This window comes from Gracilinanus agilis, chromosome 5 (genome assembly GCF_016433145.1).
Source record: "Gracilinanus agilis isolate LMUSP501 chromosome 5, AgileGrace, whole genome shotgun sequence".
NCBI lineage: Eukaryota > Metazoa > Chordata > Mammalia > Didelphimorphia > Didelphidae > Gracilinanus > Gracilinanus agilis.
Genome location: NC_058134.1, coordinates 274017909 through 274036284, shown reverse-complemented (window position 1 = coordinate 274036284; position 18376 = coordinate 274017909). Strand labels below are relative to the sequence as shown.

At 36.0% G+C, this 18376-nt stretch overlaps 1 protein-coding gene across 1 annotated transcript in view; it reads left to right on the top strand.

Annotated features, from left to right (window-relative positions):
• The first annotated feature begins 9425 nt into the window (after positions 1-9425).
• The window catches only part of RXYLT1 (ribitol xylosyltransferase 1), a 34811-nt gene continuing 25860 nt past the window's right edge, over positions 9426-18376 (top strand). The window contains exons 1-3 of the mRNA XM_044677513.1: positions 9426-9612; positions 11158-11325; positions 15138-15240. Coding sequence (XP_044533448.1) covers positions 9432-9612; positions 11158-11325; positions 15138-15240 — 452 coding nt within the window. The 5' untranslated portion in view covers positions 9426-9431. The remainder of the gene's footprint in view (positions 9613-11157; positions 11326-15137; positions 15241-18376) is intronic.

Genomic DNA, 18376 nt, shown 5'->3' with positions numbered 1-18376 from the left:
GAAGCTAACATTGTTTCTTCATTTGCCTGCAGTTAGAGTTTCATTAGTAGCAATTTAAATAGGGTCTCCTATTACCTCAATCCTTTACCCTTATCCCTTCTTACTATATATATATATATATATATATATATATATATATATATATATAGTTTAAAGTACCTTCCTAAATCAGTTTCAAAGCTTGTTTTGGGAAGGGAGACAATGCAGTCAGAATATCAATGTTAGCCTAGCTGAAGAACCCAATTAATATATCAATTAACCCCAGGTGGGTCCTGAAGGGATAAACCTCTTTGACCTGAAGGATCCTGTCTGGGCAACTATTATAAAGGAGAAGTGCCATCTTATCCTCTCTGTACATCATTTCTACTACCTCAAATAGATACTAGTGACCTCCTTTAAATATAACAGTCCCTAGAAGGTATCATAAGTCTTTAATTTCTTTTCTATCAGTGCACTAAAAGCACTTTATTTTATTTTCAAGGAACCACATAATCTTTCTTTGGCTTTCTTTGGAGTGTGAAATTTAGCTGAGACATAAAAATTTAACCTAGGTGATTATCTGGTAAGGGGTAAAGGAATTTCAGGTTCAGCTTTATGATAAGCATTTCCCTACTAGTTATAAGTCTATAGTAGATTTTTGCTGATGAATTTACAAATTAGCCTGATATAAATTTTCCCCTTCTAATACCTTTGTATTTTAAAACACCTTCTTCTCTGTGGCCTGCTATACATTTCATAAGTTTAGTCTTCGAAATGTCAACCTTTATGTTTCCCTTAGGCTGCTATGAAACCCCAAACATTTTGCTCTTGCTGTTATATATAAAAGTTCTGTAAAATTCTATTAGTTCCTAAGTGGTTTTTTAAATACTGAGAGCCTATACACCAAACATATGATAAATTAGTTATTAAAAGGGTTCTCTGTGTTGATGGGTATGGTTGGCAATCATATTGGATATTTCCATATTAAAGGATAGTAAGAGTCTCAACAATAACAGGGAAATTTGGATTATAGAGGGACTTAAGAGAAAAACAACCCAACATATAGTAGATGTTTTGTACATACTGAGTTTCAGATAGCCATAATTTGAAATGCTCAGTGGGCAGTTCATAATAAGGGACTGCAGCTGTGAAGGGATCCTAAGGCTGGATGTATTTATCTGGGAGCAATATACATAGAGATAATTAGATCCAAGGGAGGTGATGAGACCAAGAAAAGATAGAGAAGATAGGGAGTAAAGGACAAATGCAAAAGCCTACTAGAACTGGTAATATACTTTAAAAACCCCTTCTCTCCTATTTTACCTCTCCTTCAAACAACTATATTTTTTTGAAAGTTTGTTATAACTTCTGATTTAATTTGTGCCTTTAAAACCTAACTACTGTGTTAAGTTTTTAAAACTACTGTTAGGTTTTTAAAATATTTTCAAGTTTGCTGTAGAGGAATGAAGGGTGCTAGTAGCTGGCTGGGGAAATGTACAGGATTTAAATATCTGATATATAAATCTCTGCTAGGAATTTTCATACCTGGGGACATCAGGAGCTATTTGTGATAAAGCTTCATAGTTATGATTCTACTAAAAACTGTATGTTTTATCATTTTCAAAATAACAGAGAAAGTGATCCATCTAGACTGGCCATTTTTTCCCCTCTCCAGTGAGACTGCATGGGCAACTAGGTAGTAGAGTGGATAGAGTGTGAGGCCTAGAGTGAAGAAGCCTCCTCTTCTTGAGTTTGAATCTGGCCTCATACCTACTGGTTCTGTGAACCTGAGCAAATCACTTCACCCTGTTTCCCTTGGTTTCCTCATCTATAAAATGAACTGGAGAAAGAAATGAAAAACTACTCCAATATCTTTGCCTAGAAAACCCAAATGTGGTCACAGAGAGTTGGAAATGACAGAAAAAGATTGAACAACAAGAAAATAACAAAAATGATGATGATCAGATGAGAAGACCTTTCATTTCGTGAACCTTAAAAAGCTACATAAATATTATTATTCATTTATCTTCTTCAAGGGCATACTAAGTATTTTGTAAACTCATTAATTACAAATCAATTTGGAGCTCCTGTAATATTTTAATCAGTTAATAAGAAGAATAGCTAACATTTATATTGCACTTACTGTGTGCCCAGTAGTATGCTAAACACTTTATAACTATTATCCATTTTGATGCTCAAAATAACCCTACAAGGTAGATGCTGTTATTATTCCTATTTTACAGAGAAAAGAGGCAGACAATGGTTGCAAGACTTGCCCAAGGTGACATAGCTATTAGTGTCTGAGGCCAGATTGCAAAGGGCTCTATTCGCTGTACCACCTAGATGCCCAACAGAATAATATAGTTATTTAACAAATATTCTCTCTACACTCTTGACAAACTATTCCCTGTATGCATACCCTATGCTATATTTGGAACCCTTGGGGATAGAGATGATAAGAACTGAAATTTCATTAGCATAGGGAACATCCTAGGTGAGGAAAATCCCTTCTTGAAAATAGGTCTGTAGTTTCTCTAACTTATAGTTGTAGAGTTCCCTATACTATAGCATTAATAGTTTAAGTGACTTGTCCAGGGTCACCACAGCTAGCATATGTCAGAAGCAATACTTGAATCCAGGAGCATGGGACTTGGATAAAAGTATTTCCTGCCCAGATCTGCCAGAGTGTTCTAGGGTTGTTTGATGTATGATTTTGAAATATGAATCATTCTTTTAAAAAAGAAATGTTCCCAAATTTATGTATCTAAATGAGTTTTGCCACTTTTAGTCACCCTAAAAGGTTGTACTCTTGCACAAACAATACTTGAATGGTTTTTGGAATTACCCTTCAGAACTACAGCACATTTTTCTGAAGAGCCACAATAACATCATCCTCCCCCAAAGGGGTGATTTTTTAAAAACAACTAAAGGTCTTTCAGAGCAAATCTGGCAAAGTATGAGAGAGGATCAAGCTGGGTACTGCCTTTGTTGGTCAAAAACAAGAGTATTCATAATAATAAGATGACATTAGGAACTAGACTTGGGATTTTATTGGAATAAGGGAACTAGTATGTCAAGAAACTCTACCAAGGTGGATACGCACCTTTTCTGTAATTTATAATCTCAGAGACTGAATTGAGCAAATGTATCAATTGAGTTGCCCCACTGAAACCCAATGATATTAACAAGTAATTGGGAAATAGTAAACAAATTAAATAAAAATACAACAGAGATAGTTGAAATTTTTAAAAATTTAAATGCTGTCACAAGGGTCCTTATATACAAAAGTGACCCTGTTCCTATTTGAATTTGACACTATTGACCTAGAACTTTGAGAGATTAAGTTACTTGTCCAGGGTCACACAGCTTTTGTAGACAGTTTCTGGATAGAAATCTCATATCTAAAATACACAGGGAACTTTGTCAAGTTTATAAGCAATTATAAGTGTGATTTGAAGGCCAACTCTAGCTAATGGATGCCACAATGATTCTCACTAATGATAACTGACATTTACCTAGCAAGTTTGCAAAGTGCTGTAACTGTTATCTCACCTGAATAAAGGAAGAATGGGCTAGAAAATCAAGACAAGTATATTTTCTCTTTATTTGCTGATTTTTAAAAATTAATTCGTTTGTTGGTTACATTAAAATTCCCAGGTATCTTTGTTCTTCTCTACTCTCCCCTCAGCATAGAAGGCATCACCCGACCAAAAAAAATGTATATGTAAATTATGTCTTTTGTGTTTCTATTTACCAATTTTTTTTCTCTGAAGGTAGACAGTTACAAGTTATTCTTCAAATATTAATTCTAGAGCTGTATATAATGTTCTTTTGGCTCTACATTTCACTTTTCATTATTTCAGGTAGATCTTTCCAAGTTTGTGAAAAAATTTAACATGCTCACTTTTCACAGCACAGCAGTATTCCATCACAATCATACATCACAACTTGTTTAGTAATTCCCCAATTGATGAACATTCCCTCAATTTCCAGTTCTTTGCCACCTCAAAAAGAGCTGCTATAAATATTTTGGAACATTTTCCTTTCCCCCAGTCTCCTTAGGAAATAGACCCAATTGTGGTATTTCTGGATCTAAGAGTATACAGAATTTTACAATTCTCCAAGTATAATTCCAAATGGCTCTCCAAAATGGTTGGATTGGTTCATAGTTCCAACAAGAGTATATTAGAGTTTCCATTTTTTCACATCTCCAACATTTGTCATTTTGCCCCCTTTATCATTTTAGCAAATCTGATAGAGATGAGATGGTATTTCAGAATTGTTTTGATTTGCATTTCTCTAATTGGTAATGATTTAGAGCATTTTTTCAAAAGTCTATACATGGCTTTGATGTTTTCATTAAAAAACTATCAGTTCCTATCTTTTGACCATTTATCAGTTTGGGAATGGCTCTTATACTTATCAATTTGATATAGTTATCTATGCATTTTAGATATGAGACCTCTATCCAAGAAACTGTCTACAAAAACTTTTCCCCAATTTTCTGCTTTCCTTCTCATCTTGTCTTCATTAGCTTTATTTGTACAAAATATTTTAATTTAATGTAATGAAAATAATCCATTTTTTACATCTCACAACACTCTCTCTTGCTTATTTGTAAATTCCTCTCTTCTCCATAAACTGGATAGGGTTAGTCCCTGTTCTTCAATTTGCTTATGATATCTCCCTTTGTATAAAGGCCCTGTATCCATTTTGATCTTTTTTTTTTTTTGGTAAATGGAATAAGATACTGGTCTGTGACTGGTTTCTGGTAAACTACTTTCCAATTATCCCAGCAATTTTTGCCAAATAGTGAGTTCTTATCCCCAAAACTTGGATCTATACAAAGTTACTATAATCTTTTTTTTTAACCCTCACTTTCTGCCTTAGAATCAATACTGTGTTGTGTATTAGTTCCAAGGCAGAAGAACAGAAAGGGCTAGGCAAGTGGAATTGCCCAGGGTCACACAGCTAGGAAGTATCTGGTCAAATTTGAACCCAGGACCTCTAGATTCACCAATCTCTAGATTCATCTCTAGATCTTCTAGATCTCTAGATCTTCAAAATCTAGATTCACCAAGTCACCTAGCTGCCCCAATCTTTTACTATCCTTTGTTCTATATCTATTCTGTCCACTAATCTACCTATTTCTTAGCAAATGACAGATAGTTTTGACAATTACTATTTTATAATACAGTATAAAATCTGGTATTCTAGATTGCCTTCCTTTACATTTTTTCATTAATTTCTTTGATATTCTTGATCTTTTATTCTTCTAAATGAATTTTTTCTAGATCAATAAAATGATTTTTTTGATAATTTAATTAGGCTGGCACCAATGAGTTTGGATAGGTTATCATTTCAATTATATTGGTTCTGCCCACTCACAAACAATATTTCTCCAATTACTTACATCTGATTTTACTTGTGCAAAATGTCTTTTGTAATTATGTTCATGTAATTCCTGGGTTTGTTCTGGCAGGTATCCTGTCTGGGTTTATTATAAATTGGGTATCTCTATTTCTTCTTTAAAAAAAAAAACACTTTACGTCCTGTCTTAGATCCAATATGGTATATTGGTTCTAAGGCAGAAGAGCAGTAAGGCCTAGGCAATGGGGGTTAAGTGACTTGCCCAGGGTCACACAGTTAGGATGTTTTTGAGGCCAGATTTAAACCTAGGACCTCCCATCTCTAGGCCTGGTTCCCAATCCACTAAGCCACCTAGCTGCCCCTTTCTATTTCTTCTTGTAGGATTTTGTTAGTGGTATACAAAAATCTGATGATTTATGTGGGTTTAATTTATATCCAGATACTTTGCTAAAATTAGCAACTCCAAGGTACTACCTCACACTGAGCAGACTGGCTAACATGACAACAAAGGAAAGTAATAAATGTTGGACGGGATGTGGCAAAATAGGGACATTAATGCATTGCTGGTGGAGTTGTGAATTGATTCAACCATTCTGGAAGGCAATTTGGAACTATGCCCAAAGAGCGCTAAAAGACTGCCTGCCCTTTGATCCAACCATACCACTGCTGGGTTTGTACCCCAGAGATAATAGGGGGAAAGACTTGTACAAAAATATTTATAGCTGCACTCTTTGTGGTGGCAAAAAAATGGAAAACAAAGGGATGCCCTTTGATTGGGGAATGGCTAAACAAATTGTGGTATCTGTTGGTGAAGGCATACTATTGTACTAAAAGGAATAATGAACTGGAAGAATTCCATGTGAACTGGAAAGACCTCCAGGAATTGATGCAGAGTGAAAGGAGCAGAACCAGAACACTATACACAGATTGATTGTAATGGACTTCTCCACTAGCAGCAATGCAATGATCCAAAACATTTCTTAGAGGAAGAACTGTAGGAGCAGAAACACAGAAGAAAACAACTGCTTGACCATATGGGTCGATGTGGATATGATTGAGGATGCAGACTCTAAGCTATCACCCTAGTGCAAATATCAATAATATGGAAATAGGTCTTGATTGATGTTACATGTAAAACCCAGTGGAATTGCTCATTGGCTATGGAAGGGGTGAGGGAGGAAGAGAGGGAAGGAATATGAATCATGGAACATGGAATATTTTTCATAATCAATAAAATAAAATTAAAATAAATAAAATAAAATTACTGTTTCAACTTTTTTTTTAAACCCTTACCTTCCATCTTGGAGTCAATACTGTGTATTGGCTCCAAGGCAGAAGAGTGGTAAGGGTAGGCAATGGGGGTCAAGTGACTTGCCCAGGGTCACACAGCTGGGAAGTGTCTGGGACCAGATTTGAACCTAGGACCTCCCGTCTCCAGGCCTGGCTCCCAATCCACTGAGCTACCCAGCTGCCCCTGTTTCAACTTTTTGATGAATCTCTCTATACCATCATTTATCTGCAAAATGAGATAGTTTTATTACTCTTTGCCCATTCTGATAATTTCTTTTTCTTTTCTTATTGCTAAATGCTGCTAACATTTTTAATACATTATTAAATAATAATGGTGATAATGGGCATGCTCATTTCACTCCTGATCTTATTGGGAAGGTTTCTAGTTTATCTATGTTACAGATAATACTTGTTGATGGTTTTAAGTAGATATCAAAGGGGAAAAAATTCATGAATGCCTATGATTTCCAGTGTTTTTAGTAGGAATATGTGTTGCATTCTGTCAACAAGCATCTATGAAGTGCTTACTTAATAAGCACAGACAGGCCCTGAGAAAAGCAGAAGATACACAGACCTCTTTAGTAGTCTGGTGAAGCCTATAGATCTCTCCTCTGAACAGTATTAAGTGCATAAAATCATATATAAATACAAATTAGGGGCAAACAATTACAAAGGAAACTAATTATATTGAAAAACATTTATCAAAATATTAAGTTCACAATTCTTTGACAATACAAAAAAAACCTACTCTAAATATTTTTTAGCATATTTTGTGCAATATTTTGGATCTTTTCCTTAAACTGAAGGGATGCCCCTCACCTGGGAAACAGCTGAACAAATTATAGTATATAAATGTAATACATTAACTATTTTTTAATTAAGAAAAAGACATGTCAGAGAAATAGGAAGATCTGTATAAACGTGGAATGGGGGTACAGCGACCCTTGGACACCTCAATTCTCTAGAGAAATCCCAGGTCAAAAAGAGTACATGAGGATCCTGGACTCCAAGAATACTGGTGGAGGAAGGAAGTTGGCTCTGGTGCAACCAAAGAGAGAATTGCATAAACAAAGGATTCTTAGAGAGATACATTTCCTTCTGTTTTAGATGCATTTCCCCTTGTTTTATAATGAGGTTTTTAGGGATTTATACCTTCTATTTGCACCTCAAACACCAGATTTTCTGAGATATTTAATTTGCCCACCTTTATAATTAGCACTTAACATGTGATTTAAAAAAAATGTATATCTGTGTTTCTACCCCATACATAAAGGTACCTCACACGGGTAAGTCACTTAACCTTCCTCTTTGTTCACCTACCCACCGGTAAGTAGTCTGTTCCTTTAAGGTATAAAAATCCCCGACTCCTTTTCCTCAGAGGCATTCTTCACCTGCACCTGCTTCTCTGCCACTCATTCAATAAATTCTTCCATTTTTAAAGATTCATTGAAGTCTGGGAATTTTTTAAGTGGGCACCCTTCCAAACTATTTAATGTCAAGCTCACCCACAACAAACTGATGCAGAGAATAATCAAGAGAACAATTTAGAATAGCTTAAATTTTAAGAATCCTTCCAAAAGAGCTTTTATATAGTTATAACAATATTTACCTATTATGAATCATCACTAACAGCAACTACTATTATATTATATAGTGCTTTAAGGCTTGCATAGCACTTTACATACTATCTTGTTTTGATCCTCACAACAACCCTTAAGTAGATGCAATTATCCCCATTTACAGGTGAAGAATCAGTGGCTAATAAATGCTCAGGCTCACATAGCCAGTTATCAAGGAAAAAATTTTGAATTCCCAGACCCTATAAAAAGGTCTTGGGTCCATCAGGAGTCCCTGATCATACTTTGAGAACTATGAATGTATACTATAACATCAATATAATTTTTTTTAATTCCAAAAGATATGAATTCTAGACCAAAGCAATGATCATGTTTCCAGAGGATGGAAAATGTAGCCTGTCTCAGGACAATAAGGATAATATATATAATGTGAAAGTTTTATACTTCAGCCAAGTGAGATTTTGTTTAGCCTAACAAGCTCATAGGAAACAATGTTCCTACCCTCTTATAAGAGTTTTCCTTTCTCCCTCCTAGGATACAAAGGCTCTCATGATACAGGAATGCCTTTCCTTCTTTCTTTCTTAATACAAGGTTTCTCTTTTTTCATTCTTATGGTTCAGTGGGTTCTGTCTTCATCTTTCTTATAGTACAAGAATTGTCTTTCTTCTCTCCTTTCTTATGATACATTTTCTTCTTAAAGTACAAGGTTGTCTTTTCAAAATGTCTCTTAAAATACGAGTCGACTTTTCTTCCTTTTTTGTCTTTCCTTCCTTCTAGATACGAGTTCTTAATGAAAAGCTGTTTTCTTCCTTTCTTATGATAAAAGGATTCTCTTTAGTAGGAAAGAACAAAAACGTCTGACAATTTTTTTTTTTTTTTTAATGCTTGCCCATTAAAAAAATATAAAACAAATCCCAGAGAAGCCAGTGCCCGGAGGGGAGCTTAAGGACGCTCGGCTCATGCGCACGTGCGTGCCGCCACCCCGAGTTCTCCCTTCTCAAGCCCAGGAGTCAGGCCGCCCTGGGTTCGCCAGGTCGGGGACAGAGGGGAGGGGGCGCTCGCTGAGCCGTCGGGCCCGCAGCGGGATCCCCGCCTCCCGGGGTGGGGGAGGAAGTGGGAATAGGGAAGGTGTCCGCACCGCGGCGCGCGGTGGCTGCGGCTTCTGCTCCGGGCACCATGGAGGCGGCGGCGGCGGCGATGGCGGCCTGAGGCGGAATGCGGTTCACGCGGAAGCGCCTGTGTTCGGCGCTCATAGCGACCTACTGCCTCTTCTCGCTCTACGCCGCCTACAGCGTCTTCTTCGGCAGGCGCCGAAGCCGTCAAAGTGCGGCCGCCTCTCTGCAGGGCCTAAGGGACGGGACGGCCCCCGGAAAGGGTCGACGCGGCAACCGGGGAGGTAATGAACGCACCCCTCCTTTTCCACCCCCTCCCTTCCCAACCTAGGTAGTGCTGCCCCACTCTGCGCGGAGGAGGCGGTGCTGACGGCCTCTCCGCCCGCGCTCGGCCAGCGGCGTGCTCGGAGTCCTTCCGCTGTAGCCGGGTGGGGGAGGGGTATCAGGCATCTTCTTTGACTCCGCCCCTCTCCCCCCCCCCTTCCCGCGCTAGTCCTAGGAGCTGGAAAACTAAAGTTCAAATCCCGCCTCAGACACTTCCTAGTTGTGTGATCTTGGGTATCGCACTCCACTGGATTGTTGTAAACATCATGTGAAATAACATTTGTTTAAAAAAAAAAAAAAAAAAAAAAGACGGGGCAGCACAGGGGTTAGAGAGCCAGGTCTGGAGACCTGGTCATGAGTTCAAATGTAGATTCAGACACTTCCTAGCTGTGTGACCCTGGTCCAGTCATTTTAACTCCCATTGCCTAACCCTTACTGCTCTTTTGTCTTGGAATTAATACATCGTATTGACTCAAAGGGAAGGGTTTTAAAAACAAAACATATCAGAAAAATTCAGGAATGTTGTCTGAAAATTGTAGCTATTATCGTATCATAGAATTTAGACATGGTTGGGGAGGAAAGACCTTTAGAAATTGTGCAGTTTTGCCCCATTTTACAGATAAGAACATTGAAACCCCAAAAGGTTAAATGGCCTGCCCAAGATGGCATAAGTCAGGTTTTGAACCCAGATCTGCAGACTCCAGGAAGGATCTGAGTGCTTTTTGCATATTATCTTGGACTCTTCTCCAGTGTTTAAAGCTGAATTCAATGAATTATGATCAAGTTGGGTACTACCCAGATTAGAAGAAACACCCTCATGAGAATTCAGGAAGGTGATTTTTTGTGAAATATTTTCTAGAGCAGCACATTGACCTATATGGAATGAGGACTGGTCCTAGGAAATTATTTTTTTCCTTTGGACTCTGCAGAATAATTACATAAATATTTGAAAACTGGTTGTTACTCTGACGCTGTATGTAATTTTTATAGTGAATAAATGTTACATTGTCTTTGAAATATGGTATTTTTATGCACAGAGGAATATTTATGTAATAGTCAATAAAGACATAGAAATGAATGTCTGCAATGATATACCTTAGCCAGTTCAACAAGCCACTTTGGAGAAGAAATCTATATTGCTTCACATTTTAATTCTCAAGCTTTTCCAGAACTCAGAAATTCATTAAATAATGAACTAGCTACTGCTAAAATTTTTAATTGTATACTATTCATTACATTAAATCAGATTTTGCTTTTCATTATTTCCACAATAAACTACTAAACTTCTGAAGAAAGCAGATATATCTAACATTTAAATTGTTTGAAGAAAGCTATAGCTAAAGTAGTGAGAATTATGTTTTGAAAGTATTCCTTTCCCCTCCATTTTTTCCCTTAAGCTATTTTGTTTCCCCTAAGTTATATGCATTTCAATGTCCTGGGAATCTTTCATAGAGAATTCTTGAAGATGTACTTGATATCATATTAACATGCTTTTTAAAACACAGAATCCTCTTTGAATAATGAAGAATGGAATCCCTGGGAAGCAGAAGAAAAAAATGAGCAACTTGATCCACAACGTAGATATGAAACTAGCCTTCAGATGCTTAAAAAAAAGATATTTCAGAAAAGAAAAATAGATCTCAAGGTACAGATCTGGGGCAAGGCTGCCATTGGTGAGTTACTGTATCAAATTATAATAAAATACATCACATAATTTTGCTTGTAACATTAAATTTAATTGGTATTTTTGAGTGTATTTTATCTTCATCCGTGACCAGTTATCAAGCTCTTAAAGTATATATGATATAATATTGTACTAGAAGCATTCTGAATTTTTATTGTTATTCTGAACTGGGCTGTATCAACAAATGAGCATTTCTACATACACAGAACAACCATATCAAAAGTATTTGACATGAAACCACAAATCTCTCATTACGTATCTAGCTTATATTTTTATAAAATTCAGCATACTAATTTCAAAGCTATCGAACTTGTCTGGATCTTCTTCTGAAGGCCTTCTGTGCTCTTCTGAGCACTAGGCAATAATATTTGTTGAATGATTATGTCTTCTCTACATATGCTAAGCATTGTGTATAACACAGTAGTAAAACACTCAGTCCATACCCTCATAAAGCTTACAGCTGAATTGAGAAATATTGGACTAAGAATACATAAAATGATATTGAATTCTAAAAAACAGTATAAAATTAAGCATTGATTATATCCACTGGATAGTAAATGCTCTAAGAGTTTGCAAGAGAGGAAGATTAAGTTGAGTAATTGGAATGCCAATAAGGATAATCATGGTTTAACTGAGAGTTGAGATAGGCCTTGAAATATGGTTAGAATTTGTATAAAAGGAAAAAAGTCTAGAAACATTATTACAGGATAAGGCAAAGATTAGCCTTTTTTTCTTAAATAATTTTTTATTGATATATTTTGTTTGTATATTACTTACCTTTCCTAATGCATCTTTGCCCTTTCCCAGAGAGTCACCTTTTATAATGAAAAATTTAAAAGAGGAGGGGAAAGTTCATCTAAGCCAGTGATTCCCAAAGTGGACGCTACCGCCCCCTGGTGGGTGCTGCAGCGATCCAGGGTGGCGGTGATGGCCACAGGTCCATTTATCTTTCCTATTAATTACTATTAAATTTTTTAAAAAATTAATTTCCAGGGGGCTAAGTAATATTTTTTCTGGAAAGGGGGCGGTAGGCCAAAAAAGTTTGGGAACCACTGATCTAAAATAACATATTGAAAAAAAATCTGGCGTTATATGCAGTGGTCCAAACCCAAGAAGTGATGAGATCACTGAACCCGAAGAACACATGAGCAAAACATATGAAAGGTTGTGTTCTGTTTAAAAAAATGTATTGCTATATTTTGCTTTTATAACAACTATATTTCCCTAAGCATCTTTCTTCTCTCCCCTCTTGGAGAGTCATCCTTTATAATGAATTAAAACAAGGAGAAAATGTTCAAAATAATTAGCATATTAAAAAAGTGTGACATATGCAGAGTTCCATATCCTAACCCACCACACTACCACCTCTACAAAAAAAAACAGTCATTATAATTTTACAGCACTCAGAGACAAGAAGCACTTTGTCTTAGCTCTTCTCCCACCATTTCTAGTCATGAACTCTAGAAACGTAAGTTTTTGTTATTTTGCTCTTGTTTTTATCATTTACTTTGTTATATTCATTGTATATATTGTTTTCCTAGTTCTGCTTACTTCACTTTGTATCAGTTCATGTCAGTATTCCCATGATTCTCTGTAGTCAACTTTCTTACACATTCTGTAATTTTCCATTACATTCATGTGCTGCAATTTGTTTTGCTAGACATGTTTTGATGTATATCTGTTTTAACAAGTGAAGCCTAGGGATACCATTGGAATGTTGGGGTCCCAGAATACAGACATTTTAATCACCACCACACATACATCCCCCGACTTATAATTACAAATTAGGAAGGACATTCTCTTCCAGGTTGCCAGGGACTTCCCAACTCACAAATATAATGATCTTCTCAATCCCAAAGTTATCTCCATCATCTCACCCATTATAGAGTCTTATATGATATTAACTTGCAACAAAGAACATCCTATTAGAGGAGAACTTTATGAGTCTGTAATTTTTTTCTACTTGACCAAAGATGGTGTTGGTGTTTTTTCAATCAACAACTGATACCTTTGTTTATCTTCACATCTCTCAATAAATTTATTTGGAGTTGCTATAATTGAATGCAGTGTCATCTTCTCACCCTTGACCCATTTTGTAAGTATTTGCAGTGCTCTAATCTTTAGATGATCTGCATATACACATTGGAATTTGGAGTAATTTCTCTGTCTATAACCATTTCTATGTGTGTCCTATTAAAATAAACATTTTCTTGTTTTTTCTTTTTTTTTTCCAACTCATTCAGCAAGCATTATTAAGTATCTAATATGTGCTGAAACTATTTTAGGCACTGAACCTTCAAAGACAAAAGTGTCCCCATGTTTAGAAGGAAATACAAATTAAATACAAGTTCTTTCCAAAGGAAAACCACAGCATCTAGGCTAGAGGATCAAGAAAAGCCTCAAGTAGGAGTTTATACTTGAACTGGGCCTTGTAAGAATCCTAGAATTCCAAAAGGCAGAATTGGGGATGAAATGCATTTCAGGCAGAGACTGATTAAAGAGGTATAGAACTAAGAGGTATAAGGAATGGCAAGAATACTGGTTTGACTAGACCATGAGTTATGTAAAGAGAAATAGCATGTAATAAGCCTGAAGATAGTTTAGAGCCAGGTTGTAAGAGACTACAAACACCAAACAGGGGAGACTGAATTTATCCTAAGGCAGTAGGGAAGCAGGCAACCATATCCTAAAGCTTTTTGAGTATCAGAATGGCATTATTAGACCTGGGCTTAAAGAATATACTTTGGCAGCTGTGTGAACTAGGTACATCTGGCCTTTCCCCCATCTGGCTTTCTCTTTATTCTCCTATGAATATTCCACCTCCCATCCCCACACCTTGACACTGGTTGTCTCCAATGCCTGAGATGCCTTCCATCATCTCCCACTCTTCATCATATAGAAGCTTCTCTTCCTTTGACATGCAGCCCCAGCACCACATGAAGCCTTTTCTAATCCTGCCAACTACTAGTCTCCTCTCTCCCAAATGACTAAACTACTTCGTATTTATTTGTATTTATTCTGTACATAGCTATATCCTAGTCGTATATTCTACTGGAACTTAGGCCTCTAGAGCAAATTTTGAGTATCTCTTAAGTTAAGTGGAAGAGAACAGTTTAAACACTCGTGTAATGCCCCATTTGAGATGTTAAAACTGTGTTCCACCCAGTTATTCATGGATTACTACAGATAGCAGTCTTGATTATGTGTTTGTACATGTTTAGGTGAATGTTAATAATGACTGATATTGATATTGTATATTTTTAATAGATTACCAAGATTTTCCTTCATCCCCCTATCTCTTTCTCCTCCCAGAGAGCTATACCTTATAAGAAGGAAAAAGAAAAAAAAAAGAGAACAAAGAGAACAAAATAAATAGTAAAAAAAAAATTGACCTTTCGCATTCTGCCCCACCAAATCCATATTCCCCACCGCCTCTTCTGCAAATGAATGGAACAATAGAGACCAACATTCTAATCCATAAAATGGTATTTAGAATATTAGTAATATTAAAACATTTGTGGGTTCATTTTGAATATGGGACTCATTTCAAGCAGTAACTAATTAGTTCCCAGAGTTACAAGGAAAATGGACTTGGGGCCATGTGTGAAAGTTCATAAAGAAGCAAAGCAGAAGAAATGTTTCTCTAGTCAATTGAAATAAATAAGTAAATTTAAAGTCATTATATAAATGTATACATTTGCAATATAGTATGTATACATCTGTGTATGTATGTATACATATATACATACACACACACACCTCTGCACACATAAAATATTTATTTTTTTTCCTGGCTACCAGGTCTTTATCTGTGGCATCATATTTTTGAAGGCCTACTTGAACCTGTTGATGTCACTGCTCAGTGGAGAGAAGGAAACTTAAAAGCAGGAAGAACACATTTCAGGTACTAATTATGAAACTTTTTAATTGTACATAACAACATTTGCTTTCTAAGCCAAAGCAGAATTGGTTCAAGGAAAATATGTTTACTTAGATTAATTTTTATTCAACTGACTTACTGTAAGAATAGGGAAATAAGCCTCATGGATGACAAATTATTCTTGTTTAAAGTAGTGTCTTTGGACATTTTCTTAAGAAATTTTAAAATCCTAATTATTTTTAAATTACCAATTAACTTTGACAAGAAGACAGAATTACACTAAATAAATCCTAAAGTACCTTGCATTTTGCCTGTTTCTGTATGCCTGGTGTCTTTTTTCTTCATGTATATACATATGTGTATAATATATATAATTATATTTGAGTTCCAAGTTGTTTCTCTCCTTCTCTCCCAACTTCACACTAGAGAAGGCCAGCATTCAACACAAATATATATGTGAAACTACAATACATAGTTCGATATGTCAGTTCTTTCTCTGAAGATAGATGGGCTCTTCTTTCACAGATCTTTTGTAATTGATTTGAATCTTAATAACTCAGAAAAGCTTAGTCATTCACATTTACTCTCAAAGCAATATTGCTATTATTCTATATAATTACTCTAGATTCTGTTTATTTCATTCTTCATTATTTCATGCAAGCCTTTCCATGTTTTTTTAATAAAATCAACCTACTTATCATTTCTTACAACACAGTAGTGTTCCATCACAATCATATACCACAACTTATTCATCCATTCCCTAATTGATGGGCATCCCCTCATTTTCTAGTTCTATGCTGCCACAAAGGAAGCTGCTATAAATATATTATAAATAAGAAATATAAATGTTAGAAATATAATAGAAATATTAGAAATAAAAAATAGAAAAATCCTTTTCCCTCAATCACCTTAGGAAGCAGATCTAATAGTAGTATTGCTGGGTCAAAGGGTATATACAATTTTATAACTCTTTGAATATAACTCCAGTTGGCACTCCAAAATGGTTAGATCAGTTCACAGTTCCACCAAGAGTGTAGTAATATCCCCATTTTTCCACATCCCTTCCAATATTTGTCATTCTCCCCTTCTGTAATTTTAGCCAATCTGAAAACTGTGAGATGGTATCTCAAAGTTGTTTCAATTTACTTTTATCTAATCAATAACAATTTAGAGTATTTTTTCATATAACTGTGTATAGCTTTCATTTCTTCCTCCAAAAAATGCCTGTTCATATCCTTTGATCTTTTATCTGTTAAGATTAAAATTCTCTGGAGACTATATATTATTTTATAATTATTTATTAGATAGTAAAAGTGGGTTGGAAAGAGAAAAGGCACATAATCGCATGGCTGCTTGCCTAGTTAATCTGAGTTTGCTACTCTCTCATCTCAGTTCACTAGCGAAAAGACTGCGTGTGCTGCCCCTCCAAGATAGCCAAAAAGAGACTGTGATGCTCTTCCTTCATCCCTAACATAAAACTCTGGTGATGTCAGTTTTTCTAGGATCTCCCTGGTTGGACAGACTTCACCTAAGTCCAAATTAGAGGCCAATCATCCAGAAACCAGGGGTCATGTGGGACAAGAGGCCATCATCTTCCAGGATGCCAGGGAGCCAGAGACGTCTCCTTATACAGAGAAGCCTCAGACCTCTTTTCCAATCCATTCAAAGGGTAGGGATGAGACCAAAATGGATTTTTAAAACTTTCCTTTCAGAAAGGAAAGAGGGATACAGATTTATGTTAAGTCCATACAATTTCCCCCTCTGATTCTTTGGGAGGCATGTTAGTCTCCCCAATGAATCATTCCATGTATAATTGTCTCAACAGGTTACATAAGGACCTAAAGGTATTATACATTTCATAGAGGATTGTTTCTTAACATATTAAAAATTATTGATAGATGCGTTGACAAAGAGCCATTAGGGCCATTCCCCTTTTTAGGCACAAGGGTTTTATAATCAAGATAAAATAATGGTGCATGGGAAGGATAGAAGTGGATGGAGAGCCCAACCCCCCACAATTCACTCCATTATATCCAAAGACTTATTCAGAATCTCATGATGTAGTGCTTGATTTCATCTGTTGCAGTTTTGTTTTGGTTTTTTTAGTCCATCTGGAATCATGTTGATCCTCACAGCATCTTCTCCAAGATATCTACTTTCCTAGTCCAGACCATTGGCTACATTTTTCCCTAAAATTACTTTTAACAAATTCTTAGTCTATGATCCTTTAGGATACCTTCACAATCCCCTCTCAGGAGGATGAGATACAAACACATACATAACCTGATAGTAACATAAGACATCACCCTCCTATAGGGATTATAATTATCAGACCTGATAAGCCAGTGATCGCAGATATCAACAACCCCTGTAGGGAGTAATAAATGTCAGTGCCAAAGTAGGGGAGCTGTCTCAGGGGAGAGTCAAAATATCAATTGGGGAATGATTCATATTCCTATAAATTTGACAAAGTTCTATATATTTGAGATATGAGACCTCTATCCCAGATACTATCTAGAAAATATTTTTCCCCAATTTTCTGCCTTCCTTCTAATCTTGGCTCCATTGTTTTTTTTGGTACAAAAACCTTTTAAATTTAATCAAAATTATCCTTTTTACATCTCACAATGCTCTCTCTCTTGTGTATTCATAAATTCTTCTCCTAGCCATAAATATGATAGGAAAGTGTTTCCATGTTCTTCTGATTTACTTATAACATCTCCCTTTTTGTCTAGGTCACATATTCATTTTGACTTTATATTACTAAGTTGTATAAGATATTGGTACATACTGGTTTCTGCCAGAATGCTTTGTAATTTTCCAAACAATTTTTAGCATGTGTTGAATTCTTATCCCAAAAGTTTAAATCTTCACATTTGTCAAACAAACACAAGTCTGTTATATTATAAAGATGTATTCAGACCATATGAAAAGAATAACTTGAACTTTAGATATTGTAATGTTGAATCTTTGGGAGGTTTTTGGAAGGTAGAGGTGAAGAGGACTTTTTTTTTTAAACTCTTACCTTCTATCTTAGAATCAATATTGAGTATCAATCCAAGACAGAAGAGTGGTAAGGATTAGGCAGTGGGATTTAAATGACTTCCCCGGGGTCACACAGCTAGGTAGTGTCTGATATCAGATTTGAACCAAGGTCCTT